We start from the raw sequence: 19,580 nt of genomic DNA, 5'->3' as shown, positions 1-19,580 counted from the left end.
ATTTACAGTCCAATACCTAGGCGTTATAAATATTTATATCAAAATTCCCGCTGTCTTATATCTTCCTCACAACTTCCTGTCTTGCGCAGTTTTTTTCGCTGGTATACAGGGCAGCGCCATATTGACAAGAGGCGGCTGCATTTTGTGTGAAATGGAGTTTTTTTAACGTGAAAATCAGCTAAATGTCGTGCTAGACGGAATGGTGGACTCTTTTCCGGACAATGCTTGTGTGTGGATGAGCGTCTAGCGGGCCGTGTCGCCGTGTTTCGAATCGCGATTGTTTCGAGTGGTCTGAGCCGTCCGAGACGGGAGCGAGGATAGTTACATCGGGCCTTCTAATCGCTTTACCGGTGGACTTGGATGAGGCTTCGACAATCTAGTTAACGATAACGAGATTAAATTCAGGGCTAGCGTGAATATAAGAGCATGTCAGCGGTCAAACTTAATCACCACACCCAGCTTACTACGATGGTCGCCGCTGCGGGAAGTGTCAAGTTGTTGTAGGTGTGTTTTTGTGTAAAGCCGGCGTGGATGATAAGAAAGAGGTTCGTGGCCCCATTTAGAACACGACCATGCAGTGTTGTCAGTCAGATGAAGCTAGAGAACAGAAGAGAATCAACGCTGAAATAGAAAAACAGCTTCGCCGTGATAAGCGAGATGCTAGACGGGAGCTCAAACTCCTGCTGCTCGGTAAGTCTACCTGCAGGAAAGTTGACAATCATCTGCTTTCAGCGATCGCTCGATTGCCAGGCTCCACCGGTTTTCAGCTAACTAGCTGAAGTTTATCGTATTTGCTTTACCATTCATTAATCGCATACCCATGCATGGAAAGTATCTACAACATCACAATGAATTTAATAGATTGTTTTTTTGTGGCAGGTTCTAGCCATTTTTTAATTCTGCATCTACCACCATTTCTTCAAAAACACCTATTATTGGCTTATCTATGCAACGATGTAGGTACTTTGTCCCAGTCAAAAATTGTTTGTTTGGAACAATGTTTTATATTTATCAGTAAATATGATTTGTTATTGTTAATTATAAATTAGTTCAAGTAAACTTTACCAACTAAATTGTCAGCCTGTATATTTAGGGCAGAAAAAAATTAAATGGATATTACTTGCAAATAAATACAGTTCCTATAAGAATGTGTTTACATATAAGTAAGTATAGGTATGTAAAAAACTTGCAGGGCATTCAAACTGAGAAAAAAAATAAAATTTAACATAGTAATGAGAATAATTATTTAGGTATCTAATTAAATATACATATTCTGTGAATTCGGACATAGATGCGTAATTCAGTGGTAAACCTTTACCTAGGTATTTTTGAAATTTGGTCACTAAATCCGTGGCATTTCTAAAAAAATATATAAATTTTTTATGTAAAAAGCACACCATGCACTATTTTAGAGTTACGTATTACTTTTTTTAGATTGCAATTACCTAATTACTGTTACGAAGTAGGCACTTCAATAAACCTAAGATTATAACTTTGCGTTTCACAAGAAAGGTGCCTAGAATTCTGACGAGGTCCGAAAAAATAAATAACAGTTTTGCATTTTTTCCTGCCTAAAATGTCTACGCCAATAATTTTTTGATTCACATATATTTCATTTTATTCGATTTTTACCATTTAGATAAAATAGTAGATATTTTAAAAAATGTTAATATATTTTCAGCATGCTTTGCTTTTCCAGTCACATGTTGATACGGACTTTTTTCTTATTTATTTTGCAAGGAATTTCCATATAATATGAATATATTTCCCGGTTTATTTTTTTAGCAGGCCTGTATTAAAATTGCACCAAATTTGTTAAAAATATTGCAATTTACTTGACAGGTTACCCCTCTCTTACCTTCTCTATCCCCTCGTGTCTAACATTATCTAAATTTATCTTTAACCTAGTCGAATTTTGTAAATATCCAAATGGCGTTGTTTTGGGATGATAAATTTATCGAGTTTAGTTACATACTGTAGTGTAGGAAGTGAAATCGTAAGTATTCGATAAGCAGTGTAGTTTCGAAAATATATTTTGATAATTACTGTTTAGCGATAGCTATGTTTTCTTCTTAACAAAGCGTATTTTTCCACGTGTTTATCCACCCGATAAAACTACTGAGAGCTAGAGTTTACCTTCTGCTTTTTCATAAAAGATAGATATACTTTCCGAAACAGAAATATACTGATTCTATTTTTAACTCTGTATAAAATTGCGAATTGAAGTGCTTTAGAAATCGACGAGTACAGAGAAACAAAGTGCTTTTATAAAGGAATAAAATCACCTCGAAAAACGCTTAAAAAATGTATATGTGTGCAGTAAAAGCCAAATCAATATTCTATTCAACTAACCTTGGCGTTAAGAGGCCGTAAATGTTAATTTTCGTAATTTTTAACATCTCAGTATTACGAAATCTGTCTTATTTTTGTAACAACTGTAAAATATATTTTTGTGTCATTTGCATCATTTCTTTGATATTTATGACTAGAGGGTTGTTTAATCTGTATGAGTTTTAAGTTGAAAACTACCGACAAAAAGTCAAGGTGTAAAAAACCCGAAATCTGAAATGTGCAACATGTCGATAATATTGGTATGAGAAACAAGCCAGGTTCGTTTTAGTTTTATAACTGCACTCGAGAGTCACGTGATCATCACTAATGATTAGCTTTTACATTTTACACTATTTTTACGTATTTCTACCACCTGCAAATGATTCACTCGGTTGCCAATGAATAAATAATGCAAATGATATACGAAAAGTCGTAAAAGTCAACGCAGAGAAACGCTGTTCTATTGTAAATCGATATAAAAATTCAAATCCTTCCAAATAGTAAGTAAGAAAGTAAGCTAATTTACTAATTACCATGTCACGTTTACACTGAATCAAATTAAGTAATCTTGCGAAAATTATAAAAGTAAAAGTGATATTTATATTACACTTACAATGTTTAACGCCCTGTATGTTTAAACGTAATTTCGAAAAAATATTCACAATATCATATTTTGTTGTTTTCGACGAGTTGAAAGAACCAATTTACTGAGAAATTAAATGTGAAGAATTTTATGGTTAATAATAATTGAGATAATAATGAATAGAGTTCGATAAACAGCGCGGTAACAGGGGTTTTCATCATGGATCGAGGCTCGCGTTTAGATTAATGTTATTTGGGCGTTTGTAGGACCGCTACATCTATAGAAATTTGAAAATGTTCGAGCTATGCTTAGCAAATTAATAAATGTACTTATTACTTAAACTTTTTCCTTATTCGCGCTGTGGTTATTTTTACGGAAATATATACGGGGCGGTTACGGGAAAATAAACCTACCTTTTTTTTTCGTTACTCTTCGGGGTCACTTGCAGCACAAAAAACAGTTAAATTTATATTTATATAAACAGTTTAATTTATATTCCAAGATATAGACATAACTTACGTTTTTTAATGGAATACCTATTAGAAAGGTCGGCAAAAGAGGTTTTTAAAAATATATAATAGGTATACGATATAGGTGCGAGATGTTTATTCGTCTACTAATGTTTCGTAATATGTTTGCAGAAAGATACGATCTATTGACAATTTACTTAAAATAAGTATAATATATAAAAACTAATTCCACTTTTTATTCTATTTATACTCAATAAAACTAAAAATACATATTTTTCATAGACTATTATAACATGATAAACCTTTTCCTTCAAAACATACTTTTAAATCTTTGATACCAAAATGAAAAACAACAAAATGTTTACGAAATAAGAAACGAATGACGGTAATAAACAAAAATGTCGAACTTTGGGTCAAACTGGAAAATAAAATTGTTCGATTATTAAAAATTTTATTAATTTTGTATAATTTTTTTCTTATAACCTTCTTATAACCTACAGAAAAACAATTATTTCTTCACAAGACGCCACGTTGCTAAACATATTTTGGAAAAGCTCTTTTGACGGTTTTTTTCAACAGTATAAAGCAGCGGCGAGAGCAGCGGTATTCAAACTGTTTTCCGCGGAACCCTGGGGTTCCTTACAACCTCTCTGAGGGTTCCGCGACTTGGACAAAAATGCAATGATCTTAATGCAGAATTTGAAATGCGATTGCAACTTAGACAATACCACGTGATTTCAACATAAATGTAAAAATATTCAAGCACATCCTAGTCATTGATTATCGAGTTGATTATATTTACTTTTTTTTAATTATCCAATAAATGTTTACTTTAAATTTTAAAGTCGTAGTTTAATTTTTACTTAGTGGAATATTTATTTTGTTAATATTTATAAATGTATTATAAAGTACCTATCCACTAAAAAGTGTGTTCAAATTTTTTTTTAAGTATCGCAAAAGTTTGAAGATCGCTGGTCTAAAGATGTACTATAGGGTTTATCCTCGGGTTTATCATATAAAAAAACGTATCTGTCTCAGAAATGCTGCATTCATGTCTCAAAAAAAGACAAGTACTTACCTATGTCTCGGAAATCAATTATCTTTGTCGAGATGTACAGGTGTCAAAAATTAAAAAAATCCTACAACTTGTATTTTTTAAATTTTTTCTATCTCGAACAGTAATGAAGAGAAAAAGATGAACAATGTTCTCGTGACCGCCCTGTATTTAACTGGTCATCACTCCGAAACAGTGAGTTTTATCGTTACTTGCACGGTGTAAAAAAAAAGAAATTGAGGGTAATATTCAAGTAGGAAAAAAATTTTGATTAACGGTAAAGAAAACTAAAAATTATAAAAATAATAAGTCATAAGTTTTTGAGCGATTTCTAAAGCTTGATAAATAAAAAACGACCTAACCTGCCAGTTTAATTTTTGTTTAATTAAAAATTGTGGAGCTTCGCAGCAATGCAGATTCGCTCTCTCTAGTTACTTTTATATCTTCACCATTTTGTGGCAACATCGAAATTTATTGTTTTAGGTTATCTTTTTATTATTCATCCAATCAACTAAAATTACAACGCAACTGTGTCACGTTATAGCACACGTTTTTTTAAAATATTTATTCTGTCCTCTCCTTTAAAGTTCCCCAAGCCTTATGTAACTAAGAAATTAATTTATTTAATGTACTTTCCGATAAAGCTTAATTCGATTATTAATTTCATTATCCAACAATATATTAAGAGACTCATAGTTTCTGCGGTCGAAATCAGGGTAATCCACTGTAGATATAGATATTATAGACATGGACGTATATAAGGGGGGGGTTTAGGGGATCCGGACCGGACCCCTTCCCCTAGCATATTGTGCAATATAGAATGTAAATGAATAAATGTCAAAGTGTCGCAAAGATTGATAAAATAAAAATATTAAAAAGTAATAATATTGAATTATAGATGCATTTATGCATTTTCGAGATAGAGGGTGTCAACAAAAAAATATTTCTAAATTTTTCATTGGAAATCGTATAAATTTGGGTCATCTATTTCTCCATAGTGACAGCGCATGTTATCTTTCAGTGTCATTTCAGTCCTTTGTTAAACTTTGTGAAAATATTGTTTTTTTTATGGAACACCCTGTACATTTATGGTTCTACTAAAGGACATTTTCTTAATAAAATTTTTCTTATGAAGGTGTAATTTTATGATCCGCAAGACCAATTTGGTTCATCTTAAAAACAAAAGACTGCTGAGGCTAAAAATCGTATTTTATATTCTATTAACTAAAGTCATTGGTTCTGAAATATCCTGTATAGAAGGTAACGTATTTTGATTTAAATTGGTCACACTCCACCAACTTGTGCAATTGCTTCGTATGGAATCCTGAGAAGCAAGCAGTCGTGGCCGAGCGGTTAAGGCGTCTGACTAGAAATCAGATTCCCTCTGGGAGCGTAGGTTCGAATCCTACCGACTGCGTTTTTTTTTTCGAATTGAACACCTAAAATGTTTAAAAATAGTATTTTCTAATATGCGCTGATACATTTGTCCCACCTCTCTTATTTAGCAACAATCATCACCGTGTCGTGCAAAACCACAAATCTAACCACATCAGCTGTTTATATAATCGCGGTTTAGGTACACCTCATCGTAGATAATAGTTTATTATTCATTAATTATAATTTAAGGAAGATATTATCAAGTCGTGTTTATTCATTCATAATCCATATCTGCACATTCTCGATTGCCTTGAAAAAAAGTCCCTTTCCACACTTTACATGTCTGGTTTAAAATCAATAATATCTAATAAATTTCGACATTTTTAGAATTCTCTTTTATGTAATTAAGTGACGAGTCCTACAACTATTCAAAATGAAGTCCTTCCGCATCGATACACTTTTGACATATTCTAATCAAGCTGTTTATAGAGCAACTCGTCACGATATGATTTTAAGATTACCTACAATTTTCCTTTATTCTTTGCCATATTTCGTCCCATTTTTGCAGTTTCAGGTGTAACTAACAAAGTTTGTTAAAATACTAAGCTTACTAACAGATAACGCATACAAAATAATCCATTTTTGCAGATGATTTTAAATAAATATGAGTATGCACAACTTGTGGACTTCTGTTCTTGGAAAAATGGGCCACCTTCAATAGCACGCCACTGGTTAAAGCCATGGAGTTAATATTACATTCAATAAAAGGTCTAATTAAGTGAATAAGCTGCAGTAATTTTCATTCAATTCCGTCAGCGAATTATGAAGATATGACAGGAAATATAATTTTTTTGTAAACTTTAAGGAGGAGGTATATCGGGTTTACCAAAATGCACAGATGTACTTGAAATTTATATAGCGTATTACCCAGTGCTCCTTCTGTGCGTTATATTTTTTTGAATCTAGATTTTCAGATATTGTTGAAAGTTGTTCATTTTAACATAGGTTTATATGGTGAAGATGGACGGTGCGGCTCTTTTTTTGCCCATAACTAAGAAAAAAATGTAAAAATTGTGAAACAAAACTTTTAGATAGTGCACAGTATTATCTTATCTTTGATGTAAAACTAATGTAAGTTTTGAACATAGTACAGCTGTATTAATTAGAAACAGAAACCAATAATTGCATTTCTGTCTGACTTGAGGATTAATGTGGCAACGTCGCAATCAGCTGACAGCAAGGAGGGAATACATTTGAAAGACTTAATAAAAACGAAATTGATTTCAAACATATACATTTTTCCTAAATCCCAGGTGCATTGTTATCAACAATAAATTATCCACAACTATTTTTTGTAATGTTTTTAAAAAACTTAATTAATTTAAAAAGGCCAGGAAGCTGTGATACATTTATTGGAATAAAAAATACAGTTGATAAATCCTTTTAATATATTTAATGGTTTATAAAAACATCGTAATCCTTCCCCAGCATTATTTAGGGTTACATAAAGTTTTCTTTACTTGATTAATATAATTAGTAATACTTGAGATAAAAGCATTTATACAGAATAACAAAGGAACATAAATACTTCTCAGCAAACTTTATATCTAAAAAATTAGTTATAGTTGCAAAACTTTTGTAACATTACTAAAATAGAGATGAAAAAAACGAACAGTGAGTAATAATGTAATTTCTATCACAGTACCTTCAAAATTGCATCCAACATTTTCTTTGACTTGGTCGAGAGATGGGCGCGAGTGTCATTTCATTTCTTTAGAACTAAATTAACATCATTATTTTCTCGTTGTTTTACCAGTTCATATGATTTACGGATTTTAAATAAAGGATGTAAATCTTCGCGAGGATACTACGATATATTTGCGCTATATTTAATAATTATATTTTACATAGTTTACACACAATATATTTTTGAACGCGTACGCATCTTTACCCGAATTTGACGCGCAATATCTCCGATGTCCGAGGGCTGTAGGTTCGCTGTGTGTACAACTGCACTCCGTTATTAGCGCTGTTGCCACATCTACATAGTGTTTAAGCGTTCATTAAATATAATTTAAAACTACTTAAATATGATGTTTTTATGTTGTTAATTTTCAATATGTATGCTATGTGCATATTGAGTAGATTTCTTTGCTATATAAATAATGTTTATCGCAAATAATTTCAATAGAATTAAATTTTTGCAAGTTGGTAGCGGGTTTTAGTCCCATAAGAAAAGCATAAGACCCCCCTGCGATCCTCACTTCCCTCGGACCCCGATATACCTCCTTAACCCAGGAAAAAAGTTTATAGAGCAAACTCTACTTATTTTTTGGCAATTAATGTATTCCTGTTGTTTCTGTATTTAAACTGAAATCGCCCTGTATAAAATAAATTAAAAATTCAAATGAATCGTATACATATCGCTTTGTTTTTTTTAAGCATATTTCAACAGATTACCAACATATTTTGATGTATTGTAATGGACAAAACTCAGGATAATTTTTATTTTGCACGGCATTCTACTCAGTTGTCTCGACTTGTGCTTGATTGTGGTAATCCTCCATAAAGCCCCATAAATATCAATCAAGCTAGTCCTCCTACACTTTTATTATCGTCAAAATTATCATTGATCAAAGACGTGAACATTTTGCTTGTTTACAACTCAAGGTAGGTACATCTTAAAATTGCATCTTTTTTTAGAGATCGAAGAATGGGATTCCCATGAATTGCTAGCAATAAATAAAAATTTGTTGTATGCACGGACACCATTGTTATTCAATATAAATATGGAAACGATTCGTGTGTTGTTTGATTTCCTGTTGATTATTATTGAACTGCGATAATATAACTTTTCAGAGAAAGGAAATAAGTATTCGACATCTCTTAATCGGGTATTACATTTTCCATTTTGTTGACCCTATAATTCGCTATATTTGGCTACCAACTTTTATATTAAAAATCTGTTATGATAATAACTAATACCTACAAAACATAATAGACCTCGTAATAGACTTATAAGAGGTATAAAACTATAAAACCGATCTCTAGATAGCGGACAATGATTCCATAAATGTGTGCCGCTCTCCATAAATGGTAACACGTCGCAACAACCAATCCGGATTGTGGCATACCTGTTGACACCATCTGGCGCGCCAGTGGCGTGTATTGTTGAAATAGACAGAATAATATATAAAAATAAACAACAAACGTATCAAGTGATCAAGGATACGCGAATATAAAAGGGGGAGAGGGGGGGTCAATTTATATCTAAAACCGACACTGCCAAAATTACTGGCTTGTAAACATTTATGAAGGCCGTCTATTTAGGGTTTACTGAATAATAAAAACTGTTGTAGGACCTAACCACTTTCAAGGGCAATGGAGAACAACGAACAAAAAAGGGATAAGTCATAAAAAACTGAAATTTGATTTTAATATGTAAAAATTACAAATGTTTACGTTGAAATTCCGTCTCTAAATTTAAGCATCAATATCAATGTTAATAATAAGTACCCGAGTTAAATATTCCAGTTTCCAATAATGTATCACTATTATGTATAACTTCAGTGGTGTTTAAAACTTCTAGCTTTGAAATTACACTGATTTTTCTGTTTTGCTCACCTTAAAGTTGATTTATTTTAAATTTAACTTTTTTTATTTTAATTAGTGCGTTAACTAAAACTAAAAATAATAAACTGGAACATATTTACGGGTATATTATCTAATGTATAAATGATTGTTATTTTACACAAGATGTAATAAATTATCATATTTTCCTAAATTTTTTAGAACACGTCTTTTACACGTGCTTTCGACAGAAAATTAATGCCACATTTTTTATAGAAAACATGTTACATCAAATGGTAGAGGTTATGAAATACAAAATACCTCACACATACCTCACACTTACAGGACTTGAATATTTTGCAATAAATACCGTTTAACGTCCGGGATATTTTTTACACTGACGCTTCTGTGATGTTATTTGTTATTTATTACATTTATGTAAGTTTGTTATTAACAGAAAATGTTAATATTTTTTGGAACACTTGATTTTTTTTATTGTAACTGATCATTTTGTTTTGGCATATTTAGCTTTGGTTTTAAATTAACATGTTTTTAAAGATGAGTATAATAAAACATACAGATACGTTATAATTTTTTTCCCGTCTATGGTTTCTGACGTCAAAGATGGATCGTGTCTACTGATTTCCGTGTTCTTTTTACATCTGGATTAATGTAACTGCAACAACAAGTAATAAAAACAAGTATGTGTATGTAAAGCTTTTTTTGTATTTAAAATAAAATAAAAGCAAATGTCAAGACATTGTAACTAAGCCACTAAAGATCACCAAAATCAGCCGGAAAAATATAAACACTAGTCTAAATCTAACAATGCATGTGGGGCATCCCCATGCCAGATCACTGAGGTCGTGACCCGGTCAATTTTAATTTTCCTGATTCTCTGATATTTAGTGCTTACCCATTTATATTTTAGAGTAGGTAGCTTTCAAATTTTTATTTCAACCCCTGAAGAAGTTATGAGCATTTGAATATTTGGGTAAAAAAATTTGAAACACTTACCTGTAACTTGGCAAAAACTAAAGATATCAAGCTTTTTTTCATTTTGTTCGTTTTGAGATGTAGTTTTTTGTTTTTTTTTTAATTTTTAAACCAAAAAAGTGCTTTGAAGTGGCGCTTGCATCACTGACACCAAAACTTAGCCATCACGTATCCCCCTTGAAAAGAAAATCGACGTGTCAAGGTTTTTTTTGTTTTTTTTTTAATTCCGATTGGTATTTTTCAGGTGGGAAGTTTTAATTAAAACACCCTGTAGATGTTTTTACAGAATACAAATGGTCAAAAATATAACAAGTATTAAGGCATTATGCAAGGAAACTAATATTGAACAAAAAAATTCGGAATATTTAGTTAGTAATTTTTAAAAAATATATTTTTAGTAATCAGTAATTTAGTACATAATTATTTCTACAATAAAAGTTAGTTTAATAGCGTACATTTTCTGTAAAAATTTAAAATAAAAATTAAAATTCGAAAATAAAATAGAATAGAAAAAAGCTCGGAAAAAAGATACCACTCCTGTCCTCTCATATATTTACATATTGCAAGACGATTTTTTGAGAATTTTTTGAAAAAATGCCACCCATTCAAGATGGACTTTTTTGGTTTCAAAATTAAAAAAAAACTAAAAATGTAATAGTTTTCTATATTTTTTATGATCGGGTCGGGTTACAACCTCAGTAACCAATTTTAGTATCAATTTGCCGTGTCAAAAATTGGTAAATGTAAAACAAATTTTAGTAAAATATAGTTTAGGAATTATCTAATGATATTAAGATCGGAAACCTTTCCTTTTACTAAAGATTTACTTTTTATATTTCTATTTGTGGTGTTTTACTTATGAATAGAAATCTACAATGAAACCATGCTCTTATTGTTAATGTATTTGTATTTTAAACAAATAGAAATTATATCTCTCTCGCTTTTATAAATAGTAAATAGAACAAAATTTATTTACTTCCTTAAATTTTTGAGGTTAGGTGTTAGTGATTTTTAAACTTTTTCACATCTTACAACACTACTTACATACAGAGCTTTTTTTTTAAACCTGACATAAACCAACTTTTTTATTTGAAGTGATAGACTCGTACTTCCAAATGCAAAGTTGTAGAAAATAATTTGATTAAGAAAAATTTACAAATAATTCTTTCCGGTGTCGCTAGAGCTACTAAAACGTTATTTTTTAAATGGCAAAACCGTATTTTATATAGCAATAGTAGGCCTTGGATATTAAACAAAAATTGTATTGTTTAAAAAGAGCCATCATTATTGTGCTGTCATTGTGGTATTTGACATCTGTTGTATTTGAATGTGTATAAAAATCACGTTTTAATTAAGTTGTTAAGATGATTTTCAGCCTTTTGTAGATCCTTGGGCACACACTTCCAGTTGTTTTTAGTTTTACTAAGTAATTTTTTAAAAACTCTGGGTTTGGAAGAGGCTTATCGGGATGTCTTGCGTGGAATTAAAACTTAATTCAACTTTCTCTTGTGAATTGATTGTGGAACTGATTCGTCTTAGCAACTGAATTAAAACGTTATTTTTTATACATATTCAAATACAACAGCTGTCAAATAACACAATGACAGTACAATAATGTGTTTTTGCTGATTATTCAAAAACGGCTACTCCATAAAAGAAATGTGACATAACATTGTCTATTCAGAATGTGAAGGTTTGTCAAATTATGTTAAAAAATACGGTGTTGCCACTTAAAAAAATAACGTTTTAGTAGCTATTGCAGAAATCTGGCAACACCGGAAAGAATTATTTGTAAATTTTTCTTAATCAAGTTATTTCCTACAACTTTGGATTTGGAAGTACTAGTCTATCACTTTAAATAAAAAAGTTGGTCTGTCAGGTTTTAAGAAAATAACACTGTATTAAAGTTTTAAAGACATTGACTCGAAATTTGAAAAACGCTTTGGAGAGATAAATGTGCATTTTTTGGAGTGGATCCGAATATTTCTACTTACACTAGTGACATTCGTGCGAGAATGCCACAACATTTTTTAATAAAAAAAATGGTACGCCACTGATTTTTTCCCCGTTTGCATATTTTTTTAGAAATCCACCATCAATTCTGAATGAAATTAGTCTCTTCAATTTTTATCCTAGGATGCATCGTTTTTGTTGTATATTTTTTATTTCTATTGATACATTATCTTGTAGGTTGCTATCAATTTTCTAGTCAATATCTTTAAAACTATTTGAAATAATTAATAAAAATAAATAAAAAATTAAAATTTAAACAATCTCGAAAATGAAGCATATTTCAACCTACGTTTATATGAACTTTTTTTCACAAAGTCACTTCGGCAACCACCNTTAGTTTTACTAAGTAATTTTTTAAAAACTCTGGGTTTGGAAGAGGCTTATCGGGATGTCTTGCGTGGAATTAAAACTTAATTCAACTTTCTCTTGTGAATTGATTGTGGAACTGATTCGTCTTAGCAACTGAATTAAAACGTTATTTTTTATACACATTCAAATACAACAGCTGTCAAATAACACAATGACGGTACAATAATGTGTTTTTGCTGATTATTCAAAAACGGCTACTCCAAAAAAGAAATGTGACATAACAGTTTCTATTCAGAATGTGAAGGTTTGTCAAATTATGTTAAAAAATACGGTGTTGCCACTTAAAAAAATAACGTTTTAGTAGCTACTGCAGAAATCTGGCAACACCGGAAAGAATTATTTGTAAATTTTTCTTAATCAAGTTATTTGCTACAACTTTGCATTTGGAAGTACTAGTCTATCACTTTAAATAAAAAAGTTGCTCTGTCAGGTTTTAAGAAAATAACACTATATTAAAGTTTTAAAGACATTGACTCGAAATTTGAAAAACGCTTTGGAGAGATAAATGTGCATTTTTTGGAGTGGATCTGAATATTTCTACTTACACCAGTGGCATTCGTGCGAGAATGCCACAACATTTTTTAATAAAAAAAAGGTACGCCACTGATTTTTTCCCCGTTTGCATATTTTTTTAGAAATCCACCATCAATTCTGAATGAAATTAGTCTCTTCAATTTTTATCGTAGGATGCATCGTTTTTGAGGAAAAAAATAAAACATATTTTATTGCAAGTTGTATATTTTTTATTTCTATTGATACATTATCTTGTAGGTTGCTATCAATTTTCGAGTCAATATCTTTAAAACTATTTGAAATAATTAATAAACATAAATAAAAAAATTAAAATTTAAACACTATCTCGAAAACAAAGCATATTTTGACCTACGTTTATATGAACTTTTTTTCACAAAGTAACTTTGGCAACCACCCCAAATTGTTCCTTAAATTGTTATAGTAGGGTACTAAAAGTATTATATGTAATAAATGATAGTGATAAATGCATAATATGTAAGATCACATGACAGACTACAAATGCCAAAATTTGTGGGCAAACGTCAACCCTTCCTTTGACGTATCCGATAGTGTAGCTTATAAAATCGGTGGATACAGTAAATTTAAGGCTACCAACTTTTAGGTTAAATATCAAACTTGATAATGTGTAAACCACAAACCATAATAGACTTTTAACCTATGCCAGATTAATGTAACTGCGATAATAAACACATGATACCTACTCTTTAGATATTTAAAGTAAAAACAAGTGTTAAAACTGCAACTAAAATTAGTGCTACTGCATAAATACTAAATGCACTAAAAATTGGTCAATAAATTATAACCGGTTGATATTGGTAATGTAGCACATTTATATACCAATATTACTTTGCCAATTTCTTGACGGAACATTGTTGTAACAAAAAATCCAGTTGAGGAACATTCACAATTATTCTAAGAAAGTTTTAAAATTAAAAGGGCTTATTTTTGGAATTGTATAAACACCTCTCCTGTGTATGAATGAAGGATGTGCAATAGCATTTAAAGATTCTCTTTATTCTCAATATTCATATACATATAAGAAAGGCGACCACTAACTTCAGACTTATTTTTGTAATTACGTATCAATTTATAAAATATCTGAAAAAGTAATAAAACGCTAGTGTTTTATTTATAATAAATATAAATTACTTTTTCCTAAACAATTTGACTTTAAAGCAAAGACTTGAAGATGCAGGATGCTATATTTGAACTTGCAACAAATAGGTGCAACTTACCTCTCTGCTGTAATTTGTCAAATAGTTCACCATTTCATGAAGAAATTACTACCTACTGTAAATTAACATTATTATAGTCTCGTTTATAGTTACTGTTATTAATATTAATATTGTTATTATTATCTCAAAATACTCAGCCATTTTGATTTCCAATATCTTTTTCTATTTGTGAGTAAATCATTTCATTGCAGGTACGGGAGAGTCGGGGAAGTCCACCTTCATCAAGCAGATGCGTATTATCCATGGTGCCGGCTATTCGGACGAAGACAAGAGGGGTTTCATCAAGCTTGTTTACCAAAACATCTTCATGGCAATGCAGAGTATGATAAAGGCGATGGACCTGCTGAAGATCCAGTATGGAGATTTAGCCAATCAGGTTGGTCAATATATCTGACATCTTGACATTTTTTAAAGAATTTTGCGCACGATATAACTGTCAGTTCCTTAAATATTCTGCCTTCCCCATCTAATCTCAATAAATGAATAAGGGGAATAACAGTTACCAAATTTGACTCACATATTATGTAAAACGTTTATTCTATGCATAATTTTATAAAACGATGAATGATTAATTTTTGAAAGTGCCTATATATAGAAAATTTACATAACATTTTTTGTCATTGGATGATTATTCCAAGTATTCTGTCAGAAATTACTGATTAAAAAGAATTATCTCTCACTGGGATCCCATCAAAAAGAAGACTACTGTTTTATGTGCATTCCATTCTATAATTATTTGGGTGATGACTCACTTATACCTAAAACATTGCTGCATAAATTTATGTTTCCACTGTTTTTAGTTTAGAAGTAGATAAATGCTATTAAATTAATTTCGGAGTTTCAAATGAAACTGGTTATATTTTATTTGGATAGCAATTAGCAGTGGATTGGTAAATGAATTATTGAAGGATTTAGTGATTGACAAAATTATCTCGGATGGGGATGTCCCTCTACTCTAAAAATTTCTTTTGTATAGTTAAAAAAACTAAATCTGAAATTTTTTCTAATTTTGAATTAATTTTTTTCGTAAAATATGATCATAACTTAAGAATTATGAAAGGGAAACACACCTGCAGGAACTCATTTTAACTAATCGTTCCAGGATAAGGCGGAGTTGATCAAGAGCATTGATTATGAGACGGTGACCACGTTCGAGAGCCCCTATGTGGAGGCCATCAAGGACCTCTGGGCCGATGCTGGCATCCAAGAGTGCTACGACCGGCGCAGGGAATACCAACTCACCGATTCCGCGAAATAGTAAGTTTGGTTTTTTACCACCGTACACACTGTAGCGTGTTTTTCACTGAATTGTTACTTATCGTAACAGAAGTGAGTTGATCGGTTTTTGATTTGTATTTTAGAGTTTTCTAATAATACGTACTGTCTTTGTTGAAGTTATTTTGATTTGATTTTTAATATGTATTCGTTTTCGGTGCTAGTGATGAATATGCAGACTTGCTGTAAATCTATTGACTGGAAAGGGTTAAACATTTTTTAAAATTTGGTTTATAAAACTTCATATCTCCTTCTAAGTACAGGGTGTATTTTCTGTATTCAACTTTAAGATCAATTGTGTTTTAAATCATTTTTCATAATGTATTGTGCATATAAAATTATGGGGTGTAACTTTATATGAGTCATATTTATATGGAGGCCACCTTTGTCAGAAAAAACTGAATTTTGTTTTTGCTGATCGGTTTAATGGCGCGCGTGTACCGTGTACCCAATTTCATCTTTCTTACTTCACATACGAGGGTGGTCTGAAAAGTTTCCGACCTCAACATAAAGATGGCAGCACTCGTAAATAAAAGCTAGTGAATTTCGTTGTTCATCTGTTGACAGTTACTCACCAAAGTTTCAGCCATTTTGGACGCGTAGTTGTTATGTAACAGTCGTTTGAGTGAGTTGATGTGAGTGTTTTTATGAAAATGGACAAAATCGAGTATCGAGCTGTCATTAAATATTTGTTTTTGAAAGGCAATACGCCTACGCAAATCAAAGATGAGTTGGATTCTGTGTATGGGGACTCTGCACCATCATTTACCACAGTGAAATTTTGGGCAGCTGAATTTAAACGTGGCCGTAAGAGCTTGGGAGACGATGAACGTTCGGGACGTCCAAAAACTGCAACTACCGACGAAAACATCGCCAAAGTTCACCAAATGGTGCTAGACGACCGCCGAATTAAAGTGAGAGAGATAGCAGAGGTTATGAACATGTCAAAAGAACGTGTTTGTCACATATTAAATCAACATTTAAACATGAGAAAGCTGTCCGCGCGTTGGGTGCCGCGTTTGCTCACGTTAGACCAAAAACGTGTTCGAATGAACATTTCCAACGCTCTGTTGGCGCAGTTTAGGCGCAATAAATCCGAGTTTTGGCGCCGATTAATTACTGTAGATGAAACTTGGATACACCATTATACGCCCGAAACAAAAATACAGTCCAAACAGTGGACTGCAAAGGGGGAACCGGCTCCAAAAAAAGCAAAAACTGTTTTTTCGGCTGGGAAAGTGATGGCGACTGTTTTTTGGGATAGTCATGGAGTTATTTTAATCGATTATCTTCAAAAAGGAAAAACCATTACAGGAGCATACTACGCATCATTACTTGACAAGCTGAAGGCAGAACTTGCGGAAAAACGGCCACATTTGCAGAAAAAGAAAATCCTGTTTCACCAAGACAACGCACCGTCTCACACCTCAGCGGTTGCCATGGCGAAAATCCACGAATTACGGTTTGAACTGCTTGACCATCCGCCTTACTCACCAGATCTAGCCCCAAGCGACTTCTTTTTGTTCCCTCATCTAAAAATTGCGCTCGGAGGACAGAGATTTTCGTCAAATGAAGAGGCAATCACCTTCGTGAACAATTATTTTGCAGAGAAAAACGCCGAGTACTATTTGGACGGGTTACAGAGATGGGAGCATCGCTGGGAGAAGTGTGTAGAGTTACAAGGAGACTATGTTGAAAAAAAAAAAATTCTGAAAAAATGTCTTGCATCTTTGTTAGGTCGGAAACTTTTCAGACCACCCTCGTACTTGTTTTTTCATATCATCACAAGGAAATTTAAAGATGGAAACTCATAAACACACGATATTGTCATTAAACACTGAAGTAAACAACTTTATAAGATTATACACTTAACATTACAAAAAATACTTCACCAACTACAAAATTAAACTTAATAAAACACAACATACACTATACAAATTCTATTTTGACTTCAGTAACAACTGATACCTACTTGATGTATAGTCATTAAATTACCTGCCTCTCGTAAACCAATAAACTAAAAACTAAAATGAACGTAATGAAACGGTCATTCTCTTTTCATGTTTCGAAAACTTCACTGTTTGTTATCAAAACTTTCATTCTCAAATTGACTTAAAAGTCAAATGTCACAGTTTTAAGTAAGTAATAATAAAATAAATATTATACGATATCTTATATCTCCATGGAAGGTAGACAAACAAAACAAAATAAACTGTCACATTTGACTTTTAAGTCAATTTGAGAATGAAAGTTTTGATACTGAAAACAGAGTTTCGACACGTAAACCGTGTATTCTGTTTTAGATTCAGATTAGTATTCTGAGGAAAACGTACTATTTTCCCTAAAAAACTGACCTCCATGTAAAGTTACACCCTGTATATTATTGAAAATTTTTAATGCTTGACAAGAAAACGCTCCTTTATTTTTGACAAGTATGTGTATTACACCCTGTATATCGGTATAAAATTACTTTGACATACTGCAACAAAACAACCTTAACAATTAAATGTTGGGACAAGTTTTTATTTTGGAAATAATACAATGGCTTATCAGAATGACTGAAGTAGTTTGTTATGTTCTTTTAAATACAAACATAATATGCTCTAGACCAGGGCAAGTCAACCAAATCCATACCGCCCAAGAGGGCGATTCAAGCTTCATGGTGGGCGGTAGATGTGAAAAACTATGTGGAAAATGATATTCAATGTATTGTTGATACTTTTCTCTACCTCATATTGTTTAGAACCAGACTCTAGTGCTGTTAATCAAATGGAGCCTTCATTAATGATTACATGCCATAAATTTAAATGACAGACATGTTTTAACTCAATTTAGCCGAAATTTTGCATATTGTCTTATCTATATTGTTAGCAAATTTAAATGTCCAATGTCAAAATATATTATTATTATAGCCAATTGACTTATCAAGGCTGGAAAATATTTTAAAACGGTTTAGAATATAGCACTATTTTTGTATTTAAAGGAATTAACGAAATGCTTCAGTCTTTTTGATAAACCATTGTGTTATTTCCAAAATAAAATCATGTCCCAACATTTAATTGTTACGTCTCGATTGTTACTAATCTTCAGTGACGATTGGTGAAAATTAATATGATTCGGATCCAAACCTTTTTTTAAAGCATGATTTCCATCATCACAGAGAACTTTCGTCATGTATAAATTGTAATAAAATTTGCAAAAAATTAATTAGGGTTGCCGATCTTGACATCTTGAGGGAATTTCAAACAAATTTTGAGAAATAAAATTTTAAAATAGGAGTGATCTCTGTGATTTCAAACAGCATTGCACATACATGTGTGAAATATGATAGATGCAAACAAGCATTTTCTTATTTTACACAAAACTTTCATTTTTCTTAAAGTTATGATTTTATGATGATTGAAAAAGGAACATTCATTTCAAATCAAAATTTAGGTGGTATAATTATGAAGAAAATTTAATTTAGTGAACAAATAAAAACATCTGACCGACCGCAACAGATTATGAAAAGAAATATTTTGCGAAAAGACCTATTATTTTACTTTTCACCACCCGCCACTGGTAATCTTATGAATATTTAATTTTGTTTTAATTTCAACACTGGTAAAAAACAATTTACGTTAATGAAATTTTCTAAGAATACATTTTTTGTTTAGTTTTTTTTTTAATTTGTATAATTATATGTATTTGAAAAAAGGTATTTCAATACTCATACAGGGTCATTCCTAAATGAATAGGCATATGCGTGTATGGACCCCACGATATGTTTTAAT

General features: G+C 31.5%; 1 protein-coding gene and 1 non-coding gene across 4 annotated transcripts in view; both read left to right on the top strand.

Annotated features, from left to right (window-relative positions):
- The first annotated feature begins 95 nt into the window (after positions 1-95).
- Positions 96-19,580, top strand: part of LOC108906091 (guanine nucleotide-binding protein G(q) subunit alpha) — a 36,637-nt gene continuing 17,152 nt past the window's right edge. For 2 of the 3 annotated variants that reach the window (XM_018709241.1, XM_018709242.1), the window contains exons 1-3: positions 573-690; positions 14,724-14,908; positions 15,635-15,789. In XM_018709241.1, the coding sequence (XP_018564757.1) occupies positions 573-690; positions 14,724-14,908; positions 15,635-15,789 (458 nt within the window). Of the gene's footprint in view, positions 691-14,723; positions 14,909-15,634; positions 15,790-19,580 lie in introns of all 3 variants that reach the window. The other variant, XM_018709244.1, reaches the window with a different exon arrangement.
- On the top strand, positions 5,774-5,855 carry Trnas-aga. Its single transcript has one exon. It is a non-coding gene; the product is annotated as a tRNA-Ser (tRNA).

Source organism: Anoplophora glabripennis, unplaced genomic scaffold (assembly GCF_000390285.2).
Source record: "Anoplophora glabripennis isolate ALB-LARVAE unplaced genomic scaffold, Agla_2.0 scaffold220, whole genome shotgun sequence".
Lineage (NCBI taxonomy): Eukaryota > Metazoa > Arthropoda > Insecta > Coleoptera > Cerambycidae > Anoplophora > Anoplophora glabripennis.
This window is presented reverse-complemented; position numbering and strand designations above follow the sequence as displayed.